General features: G+C 41.7%; 1 protein-coding gene across 3 annotated transcripts in view; it reads right to left on the reverse strand.

Moving 5' to 3' along the window:
• Positions 1 to 17,087, reverse strand: part of BMPR1A (bone morphogenetic protein receptor type 1A) — an 80,624-nt gene that overhangs the window by 7,263 nt on the left and 56,274 nt on the right. For all 3 annotated transcript variants that reach the window (XM_077350614.1, XM_077350613.1, XM_077350615.1), the window contains 10 exons: positions 15,488 to 15,696; positions 10,049 to 10,211; positions 7,568 to 7,670; positions 6,657 to 6,753; positions 4,728 to 4,827; positions 3,009 to 3,153; positions 2,361 to 2,553; positions 1,282 to 1,579; positions 730 to 905; positions 41 to 171 (listed from right to left, as the gene is read on the reverse strand). In XM_077350614.1, coding sequence (XP_077206729.1) covers positions 41 to 171; positions 730 to 905; positions 1,282 to 1,579; positions 2,361 to 2,553; positions 3,009 to 3,153; positions 4,728 to 4,827; positions 6,657 to 6,753; positions 7,568 to 7,670; positions 10,049 to 10,211; positions 15,488 to 15,554 — 1,473 coding nt within the window. In that variant the 5' untranslated portion in view covers positions 15,555 to 15,696. The remainder of the gene's footprint in view (positions 1 to 40; positions 172 to 729; positions 906 to 1,281; positions 1,580 to 2,360; positions 2,554 to 3,008; positions 3,154 to 4,727; positions 4,828 to 6,656; positions 6,754 to 7,567; positions 7,671 to 10,048; positions 10,212 to 15,487; positions 15,697 to 17,087) is intronic.

Here is a 17,087-nt window from a genome sequence, read left to right on the forward strand (position 1 = left end):
TTAAAAAATAAGAAACTCTGCTTTCTTTGGAATAAGTTACCTCATCACCATTCCATCGATTAGACACGACTGGGCGCAGATGCTTCACACACACCACCTCTCGCATATCCTCATAGGAAGGATCGTTTGGTACCATATCATAATAGGGTAACTGGTACTCTTCAACAATACCTGCAAAAGTAAGTGACAGTGGGGTTACATTTTTATCACGGACAATGTTAGGGTATGTGGTGCAGACTAATACCTTTCAAAATTCAATCTACTTCTTACTAAAGCCACACTGCTAGCTTTACTTCACTTCCCACTGCAAAAGGACAAATCCTATATTTGTGTTCTGTCTTCTCCCCAAGATGCTTATCGCAGCTCCAGGGAACCACAGGAAGAGTGAAAAGGAGCTGGGATTCGAGGATGGAAGGGGTTAAAATGTTAGTTGGGGAAGGGCAGAGAGCTAGTGAATCAAAACCATGAACCTTCCAATCATGCATTTCAACCCTGGCTGTGAAGCTAGTCTGTTATCAGCTAGTCCCTTATCATCAACAGACGAAAGTCAAGTAAGGAGAGAGAGCATCCAAGGAACAGATGCAAATTAACAATGTATAATGGGGCAATATCTGACAACTTTTGACAAGGCAATAAAATTAATCTGAGTTTTACTCTCACTGAGCTTTTTGGGTTGTTTGGCTTAGGATACAATACATAAAATGTTTCAGGACAAGATTTGTGATTTACCTCCCGTAACACAACGCCGAGCCATTTCCCATATTATCAAGCCAAAGCTATAGATGTCGGCCATGATGTATGGTTGGAAATGATTTTTATTCAGACTTTCATCCAGGACTTCTGGTGCCATGTAACGTTTTGTTCCCACCCTTGTATTCAAAGGAACATCCACTTCGTTTGTATCACTACATTAAAGAAAAAATTATATTTTTGAATGGTGTTAAGAGATGAAGCTTCCAAGAAAAATACTAATGTCTGTCCTCCCCCTTCTTTGGAGGCAGGAAAATAACTTTATTTTTTATTTTTTATTTTTTAAGATCCACCTTCAATCCAAGAATATTTGGAAACCATGTTTCATCTCAGATTTGCGGTTCCTAAGTCTACCCTGCCAAAGAGGTATGTATTTTCGCAGGAAAAGTTGCCTTTATGCTTTTATGACTAGACTCTGACGGTCTTTGGTGTGCTCAGAACCACAGAAATGGGGCAATCATGTTCATTTCGTAGCAATAATCTCCTCCAAGAATACAGAAACACTGTAGCAGATATGGTTCATCCACTTACCTGTTAAATTTGACAGCCAGGCCCAAATCAGCAATGCAGCAAGTTCCATTTCTCTTTATCAGGATGTTTTTACTTTTCAGATCTCTGTGTGCAATAGCGGGCTTGCCTTGCGTTCCGTATATCTCCGTGTGCAAATGGCACAGCCCACACGCAGCCGAGTATGCCAGCTTGAGCAAAGCTCTGTTGTCAAGAGTGGTACATTTCAGGAAATCATACAGAGATCCGTTTTCATGATAATCTGTAATCAAGTACAGCTGGGTCCAGGAGCCTGTGCCTTTAATATCTGCTGCTATAAAACCTGCGGAATTGAAGAACATGGTTAATATGTGACAAGCTCCACCTCACCCCAAATCAATCAATAAACATGTCATGGATTAATGCTGCAGGCTAAAATTATGCCTGTGATCTAGATGAGGGTCTTCTGCACCCTGCAATTCTTTCCCAAGAGATGCCCAAACCCAGTAACTATGATATTTTACTCGCAAGGGAGACTGACAGGCCACAAAGTAACTGAGTATTCATGACTGCCTGTGTGGTGCAATGCTTAGAACAGGGGTAGTCAAACTGCGGCCCTCCAGGTGTTCATGGACTACAATTCCCATGAGCCTCTGCCAGCGAATGCTTACGGGGAACTGGTGATTTTATCATTGTTTTATGGTATATTTAGCATTTGTTCTGCTGTTTTATGTTTTTGTTACTATTAGTATGGTTCCTGATTGGGCAGGCAAGTGGAATACAAAGATACAAAGAATATAAATGAACTACACAGCTGACAGACCTCAGATTCCTTACTCCTCTATAGCTCTGCTGATAATGGGAATACTTCACCAAAAGCACCAGAAGGATATCACATCATAAACTTAACAGGGGAATAGAAATAAGGGAAGATTTGTTTCCCTGCAAATGTACATCCCAAGTAAAAGAATTAAAACATTTGATCTTCCCTCCCAAATTTTGACAAGACTTTTGCTCTGCAAAACAACTACAGTTTTTTTTTTAAAAGGTATATACATGATTTGCCTCCCTCCTCCACAGATTGCTAATACATTCCCGGTTAAAGCATCCCATGCTATACTCACCAAGTATATTTTCATGGCGCATGAGAACAGTCTGGTAAATCTCGGTTTCTCGAAACCAGCTGGCTTCCTCAGTGGTGAAAAACACTTTCACCGCCACTTTCTCACCTCGCCACTTCCCCATCCAGACTTCTCCGTATCGCCCTTTCCCAACTTGCCGCACCATCTGAATTTGTTTGGCAATAGTGCGCTGGACCTTGAGGAGAAACCAGAAACCGATGAGCAAAATCGCTAGCAACACTGTTGGGCGGTCTTTCCTATTCAAGGTCAAGGAGATTTCATCACCACTGTGATTTAGCCCTTTGTGACACTGTTCCTTCAAAGGACTTACAGGAACTCGCAGGATTAATCACACAGGAACTTACTTTTTACATTTAAATCTTAAAAATCACAGTAGGACCAGTACCATAAATCATAACCTGATCAAGTCAGAATTATTTTAATTTGTATTAGTGGAATCAACACCAATACTTTAAAACCACAGGAAGCATTTGAATAACAGTCCTCGGCAAACTGAACGGCACTGGAATTAGTGCAACCTCTGAGCAAATGTATTAAGTTTGCCAAGGCAGTGGATTTAATTGCTGCTACCATCACATTTTAAACAAAAGACTTTTCAATCACAGGACCATAGTTAAAGCACCAGCTTACCAACAAAGGGAGCCCAGAACCGCTGCCCGAGCTCTGCGACTGGTCAATAAGGTCCTTTAGGGACTCCCCAACAGGAATAAAGGCTTCATCCTGCTCTAGATCACGATTATAACACCGCCTTTTTGCAACCCACTTGCAATAGTGCCTGTAAAACAGCATATCATTAGTGCCAAATATTCTCATTCTCATTCTCTCTCACACACAGAATAAATGAGAGTTGGATTTGCAGTGCAAGTGTCTCACATTTTGCCAATAAATAACTGCTGACTTACTGCTGGATTTCCCTAATTTACTATTCTGCCTGCCAAATGTTTACCACACACAGAAAAGAAAGCATGCTGAAAAATTAATTTTTCCCTTAAAAATTCCCAGGTTGGCTATATGAACTAGGATCTCATGTAACATTATTATTAACAACTTCCTATACTAAGCCCATTCATTAATATATGAGCAGTTTTTCATTGGGGTGCTGGCTTCTATGCAGGCTGAGACATTGGGGAACCACACACAGAAGGCTAGGGTCTGCTCTGTTTCTATGCAGATGTTGAACAAGCCAAGGTCTAAATTAGTACTGTCACATTCTGATCCTAAATTCCTGGTGCCGCTAAATACACTCATAATGCCACTGTAGTATTACTGCCATGAGTTGTCACACTTGCTATAATCCATCCTAAGCTTTTAAGTGGTTATGCCATAAGTCACTGAGCAGGATTCTGTAAAATAAAGTTTCCCCAAAGCTAATATTTTATAATTGAAATTCTCAGGGGGTAAAAGGATCAGCAGGACCAGTGATAACTTCAATTACAAGGTTAAGGACTGCCAGAAATCACACAGTTGTCCGACACTAGCCTGGATGCACAAGGCACAGTAACGACTGTATAAACTGACTTCATGCAGGTCCAAGTGCGCAAGAGCGTTTGCAACAGTTAACACTCTACCCATACATTATGGCATCCAGAAACTGGTTGCGTGAGATTATGCACATATGGAAATGCAAACAGAGATACATTTTTGCGCAAGCAGCTACTGCAGTCTTTTCCTTGTGTTTTTGTTAATGGAAGAGCTCTAGCACAAGTGGAAGTTCTGCGCTAGCTCCAGCCTATCCTATTATATTCATACTGTATTAAAAGCAGGCTGAATTCCCAGAAGTCCTTCAGTGTAGAGTCGGTACTTGTGGCAGGCAATTAAGGATGAAGCTGTTTTTAGATGCTCTGGGATTTTAAATGATTTATTTTATACTGGATTTATTCTTTTTAAATTCTGTATGTTTCATTAAGATTTGCACCTGTCCCAAGTCCGAAGAGAAGGGGCAGGTAATAAATAAATAACAAGAGGCACCGTGGAGAGTCTGCCCTGACCTCTTCCCCCTGCACAGACTACATCTTGTGTGGCATTGAGCCCATACAGAGCCAGAAGCCCACCTGCCACAAAAAGGGCCAGGACGAGTACACAGTCACACACATGCAGCCCAGGTGGCACACAAAACATTTTACAAATGGGATATACGATCTGGAAGATGGCTCCTGTATACAGCATGCAGTCTGAGGGCTACAATGGCCCAGGGAGTAGCATGCCTGAGCGGTTTCCTTATATTCTCCAGGAATGGAAATCTAACTCTTGTTAAATTGTGGCACAATTCAAAGAGCTTGTTCCATGCAAAAGACAAACAAACAAACAAAGCAAAAAAAAAACAACAGATCCCCAAATAAGACCTTTTACCTGTAGCAGAAACAGCTGAACAAGATTATCATAACTATTATGCAGACCGCCATGGAAATGAGAACAGCTATCCAGCGAATGCCGCCGTCAAAGAGCCCACCTGCACAAAACACACAGCCGCATTGTTTATCATGAATTCATATCCAAATTAAATAGGGACAGTTCTTTCTTTCTCTCATAGGTTATTAAGCATTACTGGAAACATTCTTCAAATTCCTGCCACCATTCTGCCCAGCTAGGCAGTACCTGTACTTACAGGGACAATGCAAACTGCCACCCTCACATAGCCGACTTACGGGGTGTGTGAGAAAAGATCTGCCTTCGTGCACTTTGTAAACTCAGTTAACTCTGGCCTCAAAATGAAAGACCCTTTGTTACTCCTGAGAACAACGAAAGATTATCTGGTCATTTTTAAATTTGTTATTACAAAAAAAAAAAAAAGGGGGGGGCCTATTTTTTGAAATAATTCAGACATCTGTAAAACCCAAGCACAATGAAGGCATTAATGCACACAATCCAGGAAGAGGAGGGCAACCTAGATGATTAGGGGATTGGAGAACCTTCCCTGTGAGGAAAGGCTAAAGGGTCTTGGACTTTTCAGTTTAGAAATGACACAGCTAAGGGGATGGGCAAATAAAAGAGGTTTATAAAATTATGCATGTGGTAGAAAGATTTAATGAAGAGAAATTTTGCTTCCCATCCCAAAATACTAGAACTTGAGGGCATCCAAAGAAGTTGATCTGCAATAAATTCAGGGCAGACAAAAGGAAATATTATTTTACACACAAAGTGATTATAATTGGAATTCGCAGCCAGAAGTTGCGATGGCCACAGGAATGAACAGTTCTGAAAGGGGATTAGACAGATTCATGGCAGATAAATCTTATCGATGGCTACTAGCCATGGTGACTGAAGAGAACCTCCACATTCAGGGGCACTAAGACAGGAGGTCTCAGCCTCTCTGTCCTGTCGCTGGTTATCCAGAAGAACTGGCTGGCCACTGTGTGAGACAGGATGCTGGACTAGATGGATCACTGGTCTGACCCAGTAGAGATCATCTTAAATTTCTCAGTCCTGCTACTACTCCATTCAACAAGGTTTATTTCCCCCAAAGAGGATATATACAGCAGGGAGACAAGTTCTAGATATTATTTATTTATTTATTTATTTATTTATTTATCATACTTTTATACCGCCCTCCCCGGAGGCTCAGGGCGGTTTACATTATAACAGAGAACCATACATAAAACAGTCTGTAGAACATGTACATCAATAACCAACAATTGCAACCAAACACAACACAGTATAACAATAAACAATCATAACACAAACAGGTCCAGGGCTTATTGATGGGATTCTGAGGGGGGTGGCTTATTGATTGAATTCTGAGGGGGGGGTGGGGGGGAGCAGGGGCCCTTGGTCGCTGTAGATTACATCTGGTCTCAGCCAAATACAAAAATGTATGTTTCATGATCAATTAATTTGTCATGCATGATTAAAAATATGAACTGAATAATACAATTTAATATTTGAGAGGCATGAGACAGTTATGGGGGGGGGGGGAAATCACTGATTAAACAGGCTTCAGGAGTCCTTGTCACTGTTGGCCTAAGCTCTCAAGTGGGAGGGGATGCGGAAGGGCTTCTACAGTGATGCATTTATCTGATTAGCAGATTTCTAAACTTCTAAAGCAGCCCTCCCCAATGACACCCTTCCTAAGCTTTTTGATAGGAATGTTTGCCCACTGGCACTTCCAACTGTAGCTTCTTGTGTTGTGCTGCAGGTTTCTCTGTAGGGTCCTGATATTCTGGAGCAGTCGTTCAGGGATGTACCATCAAAGCAAAGGCTGCCGTGAGAAGGGCATGTGAAAAGGCCTAGTGCCATACAGAAGCAACAAATATATTCCTATGAATCTTGCAACTACTGTACCTGCACTAGGTGGAGGTAACGTGGGCTGCAAATCTCGATTGCAGAAATCAGTCTGACAGCATTCAATGGTCCGCCGCAGCTGTGCTTTTCGAGAATCCTGTAGCAAAAAGGAAATATTTACTGTTGCGACATTGTCTCACAGCTATTTCCTTGTATTCCTCAGCAGTGGCAGAAGCTACCACAGTATAGAAAGGTTAATCCCAAAATGGAAAGTAAGCCCTTAATGGACGATATGCCCTTACTATAACAGACTGGCCAGCAGGTTATAAACACCTGTGTAAAGGAGGGGGTAGTTCCAGTGGCTTTGAGAGAGGCAGTTGTGACACTGGATGCTAGTAGATAATACCCCCTTTTCCAGGGCAAGATGCTTGAGGCACACGGTTGCTATGTTTTTCAGGCCGACTGGAATGAGGCCGATTTTCTTAGAGCCACCAATATGAGTTCAAGCTTGGTTTGGGACCAAAACAGTTATCATGCCTGATGATCTTTACTGAGAAAGTGACAAGGGGAATATGCTCCTGTTGGTTTTCTGAAAGCCTTGGCAGCATTTGAAACTATCAACCGCTAGAAAAACACAGTACGTCTTAAGTGGTTGTTTTATTTATAGTGCTTTAGTAACTTGCAGGTACACACAAATACAGGCCATACTCAAAATCAGTGCAAGTAATCACTAGCCCTGTTTTAACAGACAAGGATTGCAAATGTCAAAGGGCAAAGAAGGTGGTAGGCTTACTTAAAATGTCAAAGAAGAAATGTCCTCTCCCTCAACCCCAGCCAACACAGCCCTCTTCTCTAAAACCAACTAATTCTTAAGAAAAGTATTTTAGAGAAAATCTGTTGAAAAGTTTAATGCTCAAACTACACCAGCACTTCTTTCTCTCTGAAAACTGCTGAAAGGCAGATGGGAGTACCTTGCACTGGAAGTCTGAACCTTCATACTTCATGCAGCCTGAAGCAAGCGTGGTTTCTCCATTTTCATCTTCTTCAATGATGGCAAAGCAATGCCCATTAGTCCTGAAATAGTTCAACTTGATTTTAGCTGTGTCCTGCATTCAACCACCAACCTATTTATCAGGATACAGACTTCTATTGCTCTTTCCAGATCAATAAAAAACATTAGACTCCTCGAGCATATTGTACTTGAGAGGAAGGAGTAGTTCACTGCTGTTAGAATGTGTTTGAGAATGATTTGCTTCACAGCACAGCAAGTCCCTTCCTAGGCACCTTTGAAATAAGAAACACTGTTCCTCTTGCCTGCATACATATAGTGCACATTTATTCCAGATTATTGGGATGTATGCTGAATGTTGCTTGAAAATACCTCTGCTGTGGAAAACTGGCTCATCATCGCCTACAAACAACATTAAATTTTATGATTGAGAATCAGTTTTTCAACTAATCCCCCCAACAACTTTCTACTCTTTTCATTGCTTCATAAAAACTGCATTACTTTTGGAGATTTCAGAAGACAACTAAAACCAGGGTTTTAAAATTCTACTAAGCACATGCAAAGAAAGATGCTCAATGCATGCCAAGCAGCAGAAGTAGAGTTGGGAAATTCCTGGAGAACCGGGGATGGAGAGGGGCCTCAGGGGAGTACAGTGCCATATAATCCCCCCCCCTACAAAGCATCCATTTCTCTCCAAGGAAACTGATCTCTGCAGATGAGCTGCAATTCTAGGGGAACCCCAGGCCCTAGCAGGAGACAGGCATCATTAGTGCAGAGTGAAGAGAGTCACAGTCATCAGGAGACACTAACGACTCTACAGAACTCCTGGCTGAGGCTTGGGACACCTAGATGACAAGAGGTCTTAGACAAATATGACTCTATCTCTGCAGGAGATCTCCATCTATGGTTTATAAGGAAAGAGAGATTTCAAGAACAGTGCTGGGGGAACATCAATGCTGAATCTGACAAAGGCCTATGAGGAGGCAGTGGTGATGGCCAAGGAAATTTTATTCTCCGCTAATGTTGAGTAAGCCAAATCTTGTCCAGCAAAAAAATTTTTTTTTGGGGGGGGGGGGGTCAGGATTTTGAACAGTTTTTCTGCCCCACTAATAAGTTGAGGGCAACAAACAACTAGAAAAATCTTAGCCTATGATTGAATTCTAGTGATATTGATCCCTTATATCTGTCACAATCCCCATTACAGCTTTATTGATAAACTAGTTTCAAAGCCTCTTAGTTTCGAGCCTCTTGTGGCGCAGAGTGGTAAGGCAGCCGTCTGAAAGCTTTGCCCATAAGGCTGGGAGTTCAATCCCAGCAGCCGGCTCAAGGTTGACTCAGCCTTCCATCCTTCCGAGGTCGGTAAAATGAGTACCCAGCTTGCTGAGGGGTAAACGGTAATGACTGGGGAAGGCACTGGCAAACCACCCCGTATTGAGTCTGCCATGAAAACGCTAGAGGGCGTCACCCCAAGGGTCAGACATGACTCGGTGCTTGCACAGGGGATACCTTTACCTTTACCTTTAGTTTCAAAGCCCGTTCCTAAGAACGGGCCTTGAAAGGGTCCCCTCCCCTGGCCAGGCAGCTTAAGGTGGCATTGGGCACAGCTCGCAGCTGGATCAAGTGGGGTGGGCGGAGGCTGGGTAGCTCATTAGCAGGCAAGTCAGCAGGCCGGGAGGCCCTCGTTAGCAGGCCCTCCACCATGATCCTTTGCCCAGGGCCCTCTCCTCTTACCTGCTGCTGGCTCCAGGCACTGAGGCACGTCTGAGAACAAAGAGGCTAGAGTCCAGGGACGGAGGGCGGGAGCTGCAGGAGCAGGGTCAATAAGGGTGCAGCCAGCTGCACCCTGATTGGCCCTATTCCAACGTGGACAGCCGGACATGTTCCACCCCCTAGGCTGTTTCACAAATATATAGAGGAACAACAATGGATAAGGATAAAAAATATCTCTGATTTCAGCATTCCTGAGGCTACAAAAATATTTTGTGGGGGCTTTTTGCTGATGGCCAATAAGCCTGAGGGATGCTGAAAGCTGAAATATTTATCCCTATTGATTGATAAAAAGTGTAATAGGGGTGGTGGATGTGGTAAGGGATCAACATCAAAAGTTTTTAGCATTCTATTTTTAATGGTAGATTATTGTTCACTTTCTAGTTGTTGTTGCTCATTTAATTCAATACTCATCCGATCAATCTAATGATATTAATGTCCGAGGGATACATGTGTTTTCAGAATCAGTAGGCAAGTTTTTCCAATTTAAAATGGATACACTTAAATTAGACTTCAAATTTAAAGACTATATAAATAAAGCACACTAGGGGGCAATATAAAGCAGCCATTTCAAGGCAGCCAAAAATCTGACCAAATCAAACCCTCAGAAGTCATTCAAACTGACAATGAAAGAGTTAAGAATGGAAATGGTTCCAATTCTGGCTAGCATACTTACTCGCATGTATTATTAATGGCACCTTCTGGACAGTGCCCTGAACAGTAGCACTTCAAAAAAGGCAACGTGTCCTCTGGAGCTACAGTTGCACCATCTTCTTGCTTATTCTGATTGGGATCTGTCTTCATCCCTGTCCCATGAAGCATACTGTCTAGATTCTGTCCTGCACAGCATGAAAAAACAACAACATAGAATGGTTTGCTTTGAACAGTTGACTTGCACAGAGAATGTAGAAATTTAGGCAGCAGTGGCCCCCTAAAGACCTGTTATTATTCTGCTTTGACTCCCCTGAAAAAAATCTTAATGTTCATTTGCATATTATGTGGCTTACAGCACGAGAAGTTCTGACTTAAAACTCTTCCCCAATAAGAAGTCCAGTTATAGTTCAACAGAGCTGAATCCAAAGTATATTTGGTGATCAGACTGAAAAGAAGCTTAATGATGTATACTAGGTCACAAACATGCTAGTTTTACTTGCAGACAACCTTTGCAACAGTGGCCTGCAACCTTGGCAGAGCAAAGACCCAGCTGTCTCCATCAGAGGGCAATATGGAACATAATGAACTGCCAGTACATGACAGAAAGTCATAAGACATCACAGTCATATGTCAGAAAGGAAGATGCATATTGGGAGGGAGTATTTCTATACCCGTTTGTGCTAAAAAGAAAACTATATCCCTGCTGTTTGAGCCTGCCTTCCCATCGTGTCACTCCTCTCAGTCATTGCACAAAGAGAGGTAGGAGATCCTTCCCAAAAGCATTATAAAAACCGATGGCTCTGCAGGAGCTTATGACCCAGCAGCTGGGGCTCCAAAATTCACCTGAGGCTCTGCACTGAAGATACCTGCTTTGCAGAACCTTCTGAGACTCCCCCAAATGAATATGCTTTCAACTTTCATTTTGTTGCTGAGAATTCAAAGCCACTGTTTTGCAAGATACAGGTAGGGAAACTTCGACAAAGTTGAACGTGCTACAAACATCTACGTGCAAAAGTTGTTCTGCCTCTCTGATTAAGCAGGGAAACACTCCAACATGATTCCATTACAATATGCTTTTGGTATTTTGAAGTCAGGACTCTTAAGGTCACAATTGCCATGATTAATATGAAAAACTTATATATATATATATTGCTGGAAGTTTTGCAGGCAGCTTGAAAGGTTAAGAGACTATTCACAGCATACCACACCAGCCTTCTTACATACTGCTCCCCTGACCCTTCCCTAACACTTCAGGTTTCATTCACTGACCTTAGTGCCTATGGACATACGCCTGTTAAGAACACAAACCAGAGAAAATGGGGTGTCTAAACTCCTCTAAAGCCAGTAATGTGGGGTTTTCCCTGGAAAATCTCCCAATTCATTGCTAGCTGAGATAATATACCATGTCAAAGCCTGGCTCATGTAAACGTACCAGAGTTCATCCATACTTCAGATCTCACATTCAGCCTATCTAGCACAACTGATTTGCAGCATAACAGCTCAGACAACTATAAAGAGACATACATTTCCTGTGAGGTGGAAAATTTTCCACTGAAAAAACTACAGCATTGTAAAAATGTGGGGGAAACTTTCCATCCTGCGTCATTGTCTAAAGTTAAATTAAATGTGAAAATAACATGCATGACATTTAACCTTATTTTCTTGACTTTTAACTCTGCTGTTAAAATGCCAGTTAATATGTATTTGCATATATCTAGAATCCAATTCTATTGTAAGGTGCTATCCTAGAATATTTTCTCCATCTGACATACAAGTCTCAATAAATTAGAACATAAATATAATCCTAAAAATAAGAGTTGTTTTTATATCCCACTTTTCACTACCTGAAGGAATCTCACAGCAGCTTACAAGTGCTTTCCCTTCCTCTCCCTACAACAGACGCCCTGTGAGGTAGGTGAGGCTGAGAGAGCTCTGAGAGAAACTGCTGTGAGAACAGCTCTAGCAAGACTGTGACTATTCCAAGGTCACCCAGCTTGCATGTGGAGGAGTGGAGAATAAAATCCAGCCGCTGCTGGATTTGAAGCCGCCGCTCTTAACCACTATGTTCAGGGAGCACTGATTTAAAACACAGCAGTTCTTCACACCAATGGCATCCTATCTTATTAGGCACGGACAAGTCAACAACAGCCCGAATCACATACTCTCTGGCCATTGATTAGAAAAAATTGGCAAGATTTTCCATGTTAAAGAGAAAGAGGTTAAGTGATACCTTTTCCTATAATCTACAATTTTCCCAACACCTTTTCCTAATAATATTTGAAGGTGTGTTCAGAGACATTTTTGTGAAAACTGAAAATTCTCATTCAGCCTCACCAGCAAGCAAGCAAGCAAGCCCTGAGGCAGGAAGGAAAGGGGGATGGTGTGAATGATTACTATCTACATTCAAGCTACCATCCCCCTTTCCTTCCTGCCTCAGGGTTTGCTTGCAGGAAAGCAATAGGATTAACTGAGCATTCAAAAGAAGTCTTGAAATTAACAGGTCTTCAGTGCACTTGAGTGTACTGTGCATTCACACGGCATGTTTAAGGGCTTGTTCAAGAACCCCAGTATTTGTAGCTGCTTGGATCGCACTATTGCTTGGTATTGCCCCTTACTTTAAGGAAAAATACCAACAGAATCTATATAGGTCACTGCAACCAAATAATTTTGCTCTTGTACATGAGATTAGAAGGAATTCCTTAAATATACTTTGTATGGCCAATTATCCACAACTGTATACCTACAATACCTGTATACCTCTTCTTCCAGCTCAATGGTTCCATCTCCTGGGTGCTTGAATTACTAAGGGTGTGTCAAAACATACTTTGGGGTCTTAAGCCTACTAATTGAGAACCAATATCGGTAAGATGTCAGTTAAAAGTCTCAGGAGACATATGCAAACAGGCTAAGTGCTGAATGAAAACTAGTACTTTTGTTAGTAAAGGATGAAGCACAGTCACGGATTTGTGGGGCACAGCCCTAATATGGATTGTTTCTGGATCTCCAGTGAGCCAGGCAGCTACTCAGACTCTTAAGGCCTTAAATATATCTCCCATTGATCTAAGCTTCCTGTAATGCTTAAATATTTATAAATAAAAATTCAAAAGACTGTTTTAATTATCGTCTGTGGTGGGCATAGTACTGGATCCAAGCTGTTACAGCAAACAGTCAAGTGTATTAAAATTACAGGATCCGCAACTTGAAAGGGAGGGGGGAAAACAGTTAAGTGCACATCCTCCCTGCCCTCTCCCATTTAACAACTCTAAAAGAAAACTTGGAATGTATTTTTAGTTCTCAAGGACAAACATTTTAAAATTGTTCTGCGAATGCCTCAGATTGTGGGAGTTTTGATAGCACCTTCCTGGCTTGATTCATAGTATGAAATGTGTGGAACAGTTCCCACTAAATATGCAGAGTGCTAATCTGATTTAAAATTATGCATTTAACATTAATGACATGTCTGACTACATTTATTTCTGTTCCTTATCAAAACTAAGGCGAAAAATTCTGTAGAACTTTGCAGCTATTTGTACCTGTGAGCAAACAACTACTGGGTTGGATTCAACCAGCTTTTCTGCTGGTGAAAAAGAGGAGAGTTCCCATTTGACCTCCTAGAAAGGTTATGCTGGGGATCACAGGACCTGCACGTGCAAAAGCCATGAGGGACAGAAGCCATGGCAAGAAGGAAAAGTGGGCCAAACTGAGTGAAAAGGCTGGCTAGATCCAACCCACTCCCTTTTCAAAAGAGGATTTAGTTTGGTTAGTAATGAAACCAGTCTAATTGAATTATACAGGAAGCAATTCATGTTCTAAAAGGATGCCTGTCATTCCAGTCATCTTAACAACTTCCCATTTGGGCTTCCTATGCTTTAGAAACAGAAACATGACACACAACTGCATCATTAGCACGAAGGCCATTCTGGCACTGAAAGACAGCTATCATCGAAAGAGTCCCAAGAATTTAGATGTAAGCTGTAGGAACAATAACAAACTAACAAAAAAGAATTGCAAAAAATTCTCCACAGTTATAATTATAAACTACATGTTTGAAATTAGAAATTATATGTTGGAAAGAATATATTAAACCATCAACCTTTTGTGAGATATAGATTTTATCATTTCCATGTCCTCTATGAAACTGTCATCACTGGATTTTTCAATCTCAGTTCATGTCTTTGAAATGTTCTAGTGATTTACAGCTACACTCAGAAAATTATGTTCTATATACCAATATATCCTGAAAAGGCATGGATCCCCTCCAGGTTGGTGTAGTGGTTATGAGTGAGGACTTCTAATCTGGTGAGCTGGGTTCAATTCTGCACTCCCCCACATGCAGCCACCTGGGTGACCTTGGGCTTGCCATGGCACTGATAAAGCTGTTCTAACCGAGCAGTGATATCAGGGCTCTCTCAGCCTCACCCACCTCACAGGGTGTCTGTTGTGGGGAGAGGAAAGGGAAGGCGACTGTAAGCCTCTTTGAGAAAAGTGGCATATAAGAACCAACTCTTTTTCTTCTTCTACTCCCCCTCTCTCTATAGGGATCCTTTGCTGGGGAATCATGGGACGTGTATGGATTAAAAAACCCATCTGGGACTTATATTGTAGTACAATTGGGAACTGAGCAAGATTTAGTGGAAAAGCTTTATACCTCTGTATTTTTTCTTTTCAAGCAAAACTAACAGGCTGCTCTGACTGATAGGACGTGCATCTGTGTACAGCAAACAAAACTTTCCAATATGTTAGTACAAACTTGGAAACCTTGTTTCTTTTAACGCTTTAAAAACACTGTAGCAGTTTTAAGTTTAAATTGTTTATTTTACTTTTTTCTCTCTCTCTCACCAGAAATATCAGACAAACCACATTTGTTAAGCTCAAATATTTTCTGAGTTACCCAGTTGGTAAGACCAGATGTGGATGAAGCTTATTTGCAACTAATACAATCCTAGCATTGCTTAAAACAAATAGAAATCTTGTTACTGAGATCCAAATCCCCAAATAATGTCCCCTGTCCCCCCCCCCCCGCCCCAAGGCAAGAGAGCTGGAATTACACCCAAATCTGGCACATCAGATGGCGTTGCAATTCCTCCTGAACATTTCTAAATACAGCACTCCTGTGGAGCTGCCACGAAAACAAGGCATGGGCTCTGGTAATCAGGTGAGCTGCCTTCGTTACAGGAACGGCCAGCAGGTGGCAGCTTGAGGACTGTTGTTGGCACACTAGGTGGCACAATCGGAAAATTCTTTCCACTTCCATCCCCAAAATAAACTTCAGTTGTAAAACATTCGAGTGAATGGATATAAGTCGGTGTTTATCTGCGCAAGACCTCATTTGTGTTCACACTTTACAAAGAATATCAGTTTCAGTCTGCAGTTCAAAGAGAAAAATTAATATGGCTTGACATATTAACTTGATCACTTAAAAATATAAAACAAAAAACAAGTTGCAAAAGTATGATTTTACCTTGAACCTGAGAGACAATTAAGACACTGAAGCCCAGCACTCTGATGTAAACTTGCAGACAAATCATTGTTCACATTTATGGCCTTCCTGCGCACTGTCACCCTTGGCAACCTGCCCTGCTTTGTGGCAACTTTTAAGCTGGGCAGTGAAGTGAAATCAGACGGCAGATTTTGAAGGCAGTAGAAGCAGCGATTATTCCAGCTTGTATTCTGAAAAACAAATGACATTAAATATTTGAACAGGTGGACTAACAGTCAGATGCTTAAAATGGAAGAGCATCTCAAGTGGACCAGATGCAAAATCAAAAAAATGACACCCATGTTTTGTGGAAGTGTATCAACATGACTAAAGCATAATCTACTAATCATTAGTTTAACAGATTTCACAATTAGACATCATTATTAAAATTTCAAGGTGCACAGCTAACTATTATACAATTAAATTTTCAATATTATACAAAACAAGGATTTGTGGGGGCATCTCATTTTCTGTCTCACACTATTTCCTCTTTCTCAAAATCCCCCATAGCCTCCCCCTTTCCCTTCTTCCTTTTATGGCAATCTCTGGCCAAGTTGCATGGTGCCAGCTGCCAGGCACACTTAAGCAGCTGGGACACAGTAATGGCCTGCAGAAGCCATCACACAAAATTACCCTTTCCTCACACTACTCCTCTTTCCCTCCTCCTGGCAACCCCCACATCCTCACTTGTTCCAGCAACCCACCTTTTATCAGGCCTCCCTTTCAGTTATATTATTTACTTATTTCATTTATAATACCCAACTTTTCTTCACAACAAGGACCCAAAGCGGCTTACATCACTCTCCTTGCCTCCATTTTATCCTCACATCAATTTTGTCAGGCATGTCAGGCTGAGAATCTGTAGCTGGTCCAAGGTCACCCACTGACCTTCCCAAGCAGAGTGGGGATTTGAACCTGGCTCTGAAAATCCTACCAGGGCACCACACTAAACAGTAAACAGCAAGCAGCTAGACCTGAGTGATGCAAGCCATGCAGTATCAAGTTACCCATTAGTTGATGCCTGGCTGGGCCCCAACAAAAGTTGCTACGAAGTCCAAAACAGCCCTGCAAAGTGTCTCCCTCCTCCTCCTGCCTATTAATGACAGAAACTTGAAAAGCTAGCCATAGTGTTGTAGTTTCTAAACTCCAACAACCACTAAGAGAGCATCTGATTCTGAAAATTACAGACATTGTTTATATTATTGTGCGTGCATGTGTGTGAGTGTGTGTGTGTGGAAGAACTCCCCAAAGATTCCAGCTTTTTCTGCAAACCTGTGATCCCTTGATTTGAGACTCCATGTCAAAATGTATGTTGATTTGAATAAATGTTTAAAATAGTACTTAAAATGCTAATTAAAAGTTGCTGTATGTTACTATTCATCACAGCACCTGCATTCCACTGCCAGAGAAGTTACTGCTGTCTAGTGCAATGCTGAAAATATTCCAAAGCACAGGTGGCCAAACTGTGGCTCTACATGTGTCCGTAGATTACAATTACCATGAGCCCCTGCCAGCATAGGGTTCATGGTAATTGTAGAACATGGACATTTGGAGAGCCAGTTTGGTCATCCCTGTTCTAGAG

This window comes from Paroedura picta, chromosome 8 (assembly GCF_049243985.1).
Source record: "Paroedura picta isolate Pp20150507F chromosome 8, Ppicta_v3.0, whole genome shotgun sequence".
Lineage (NCBI taxonomy): Eukaryota > Metazoa > Chordata > Lepidosauria > Squamata > Gekkonidae > Paroedura > Paroedura picta.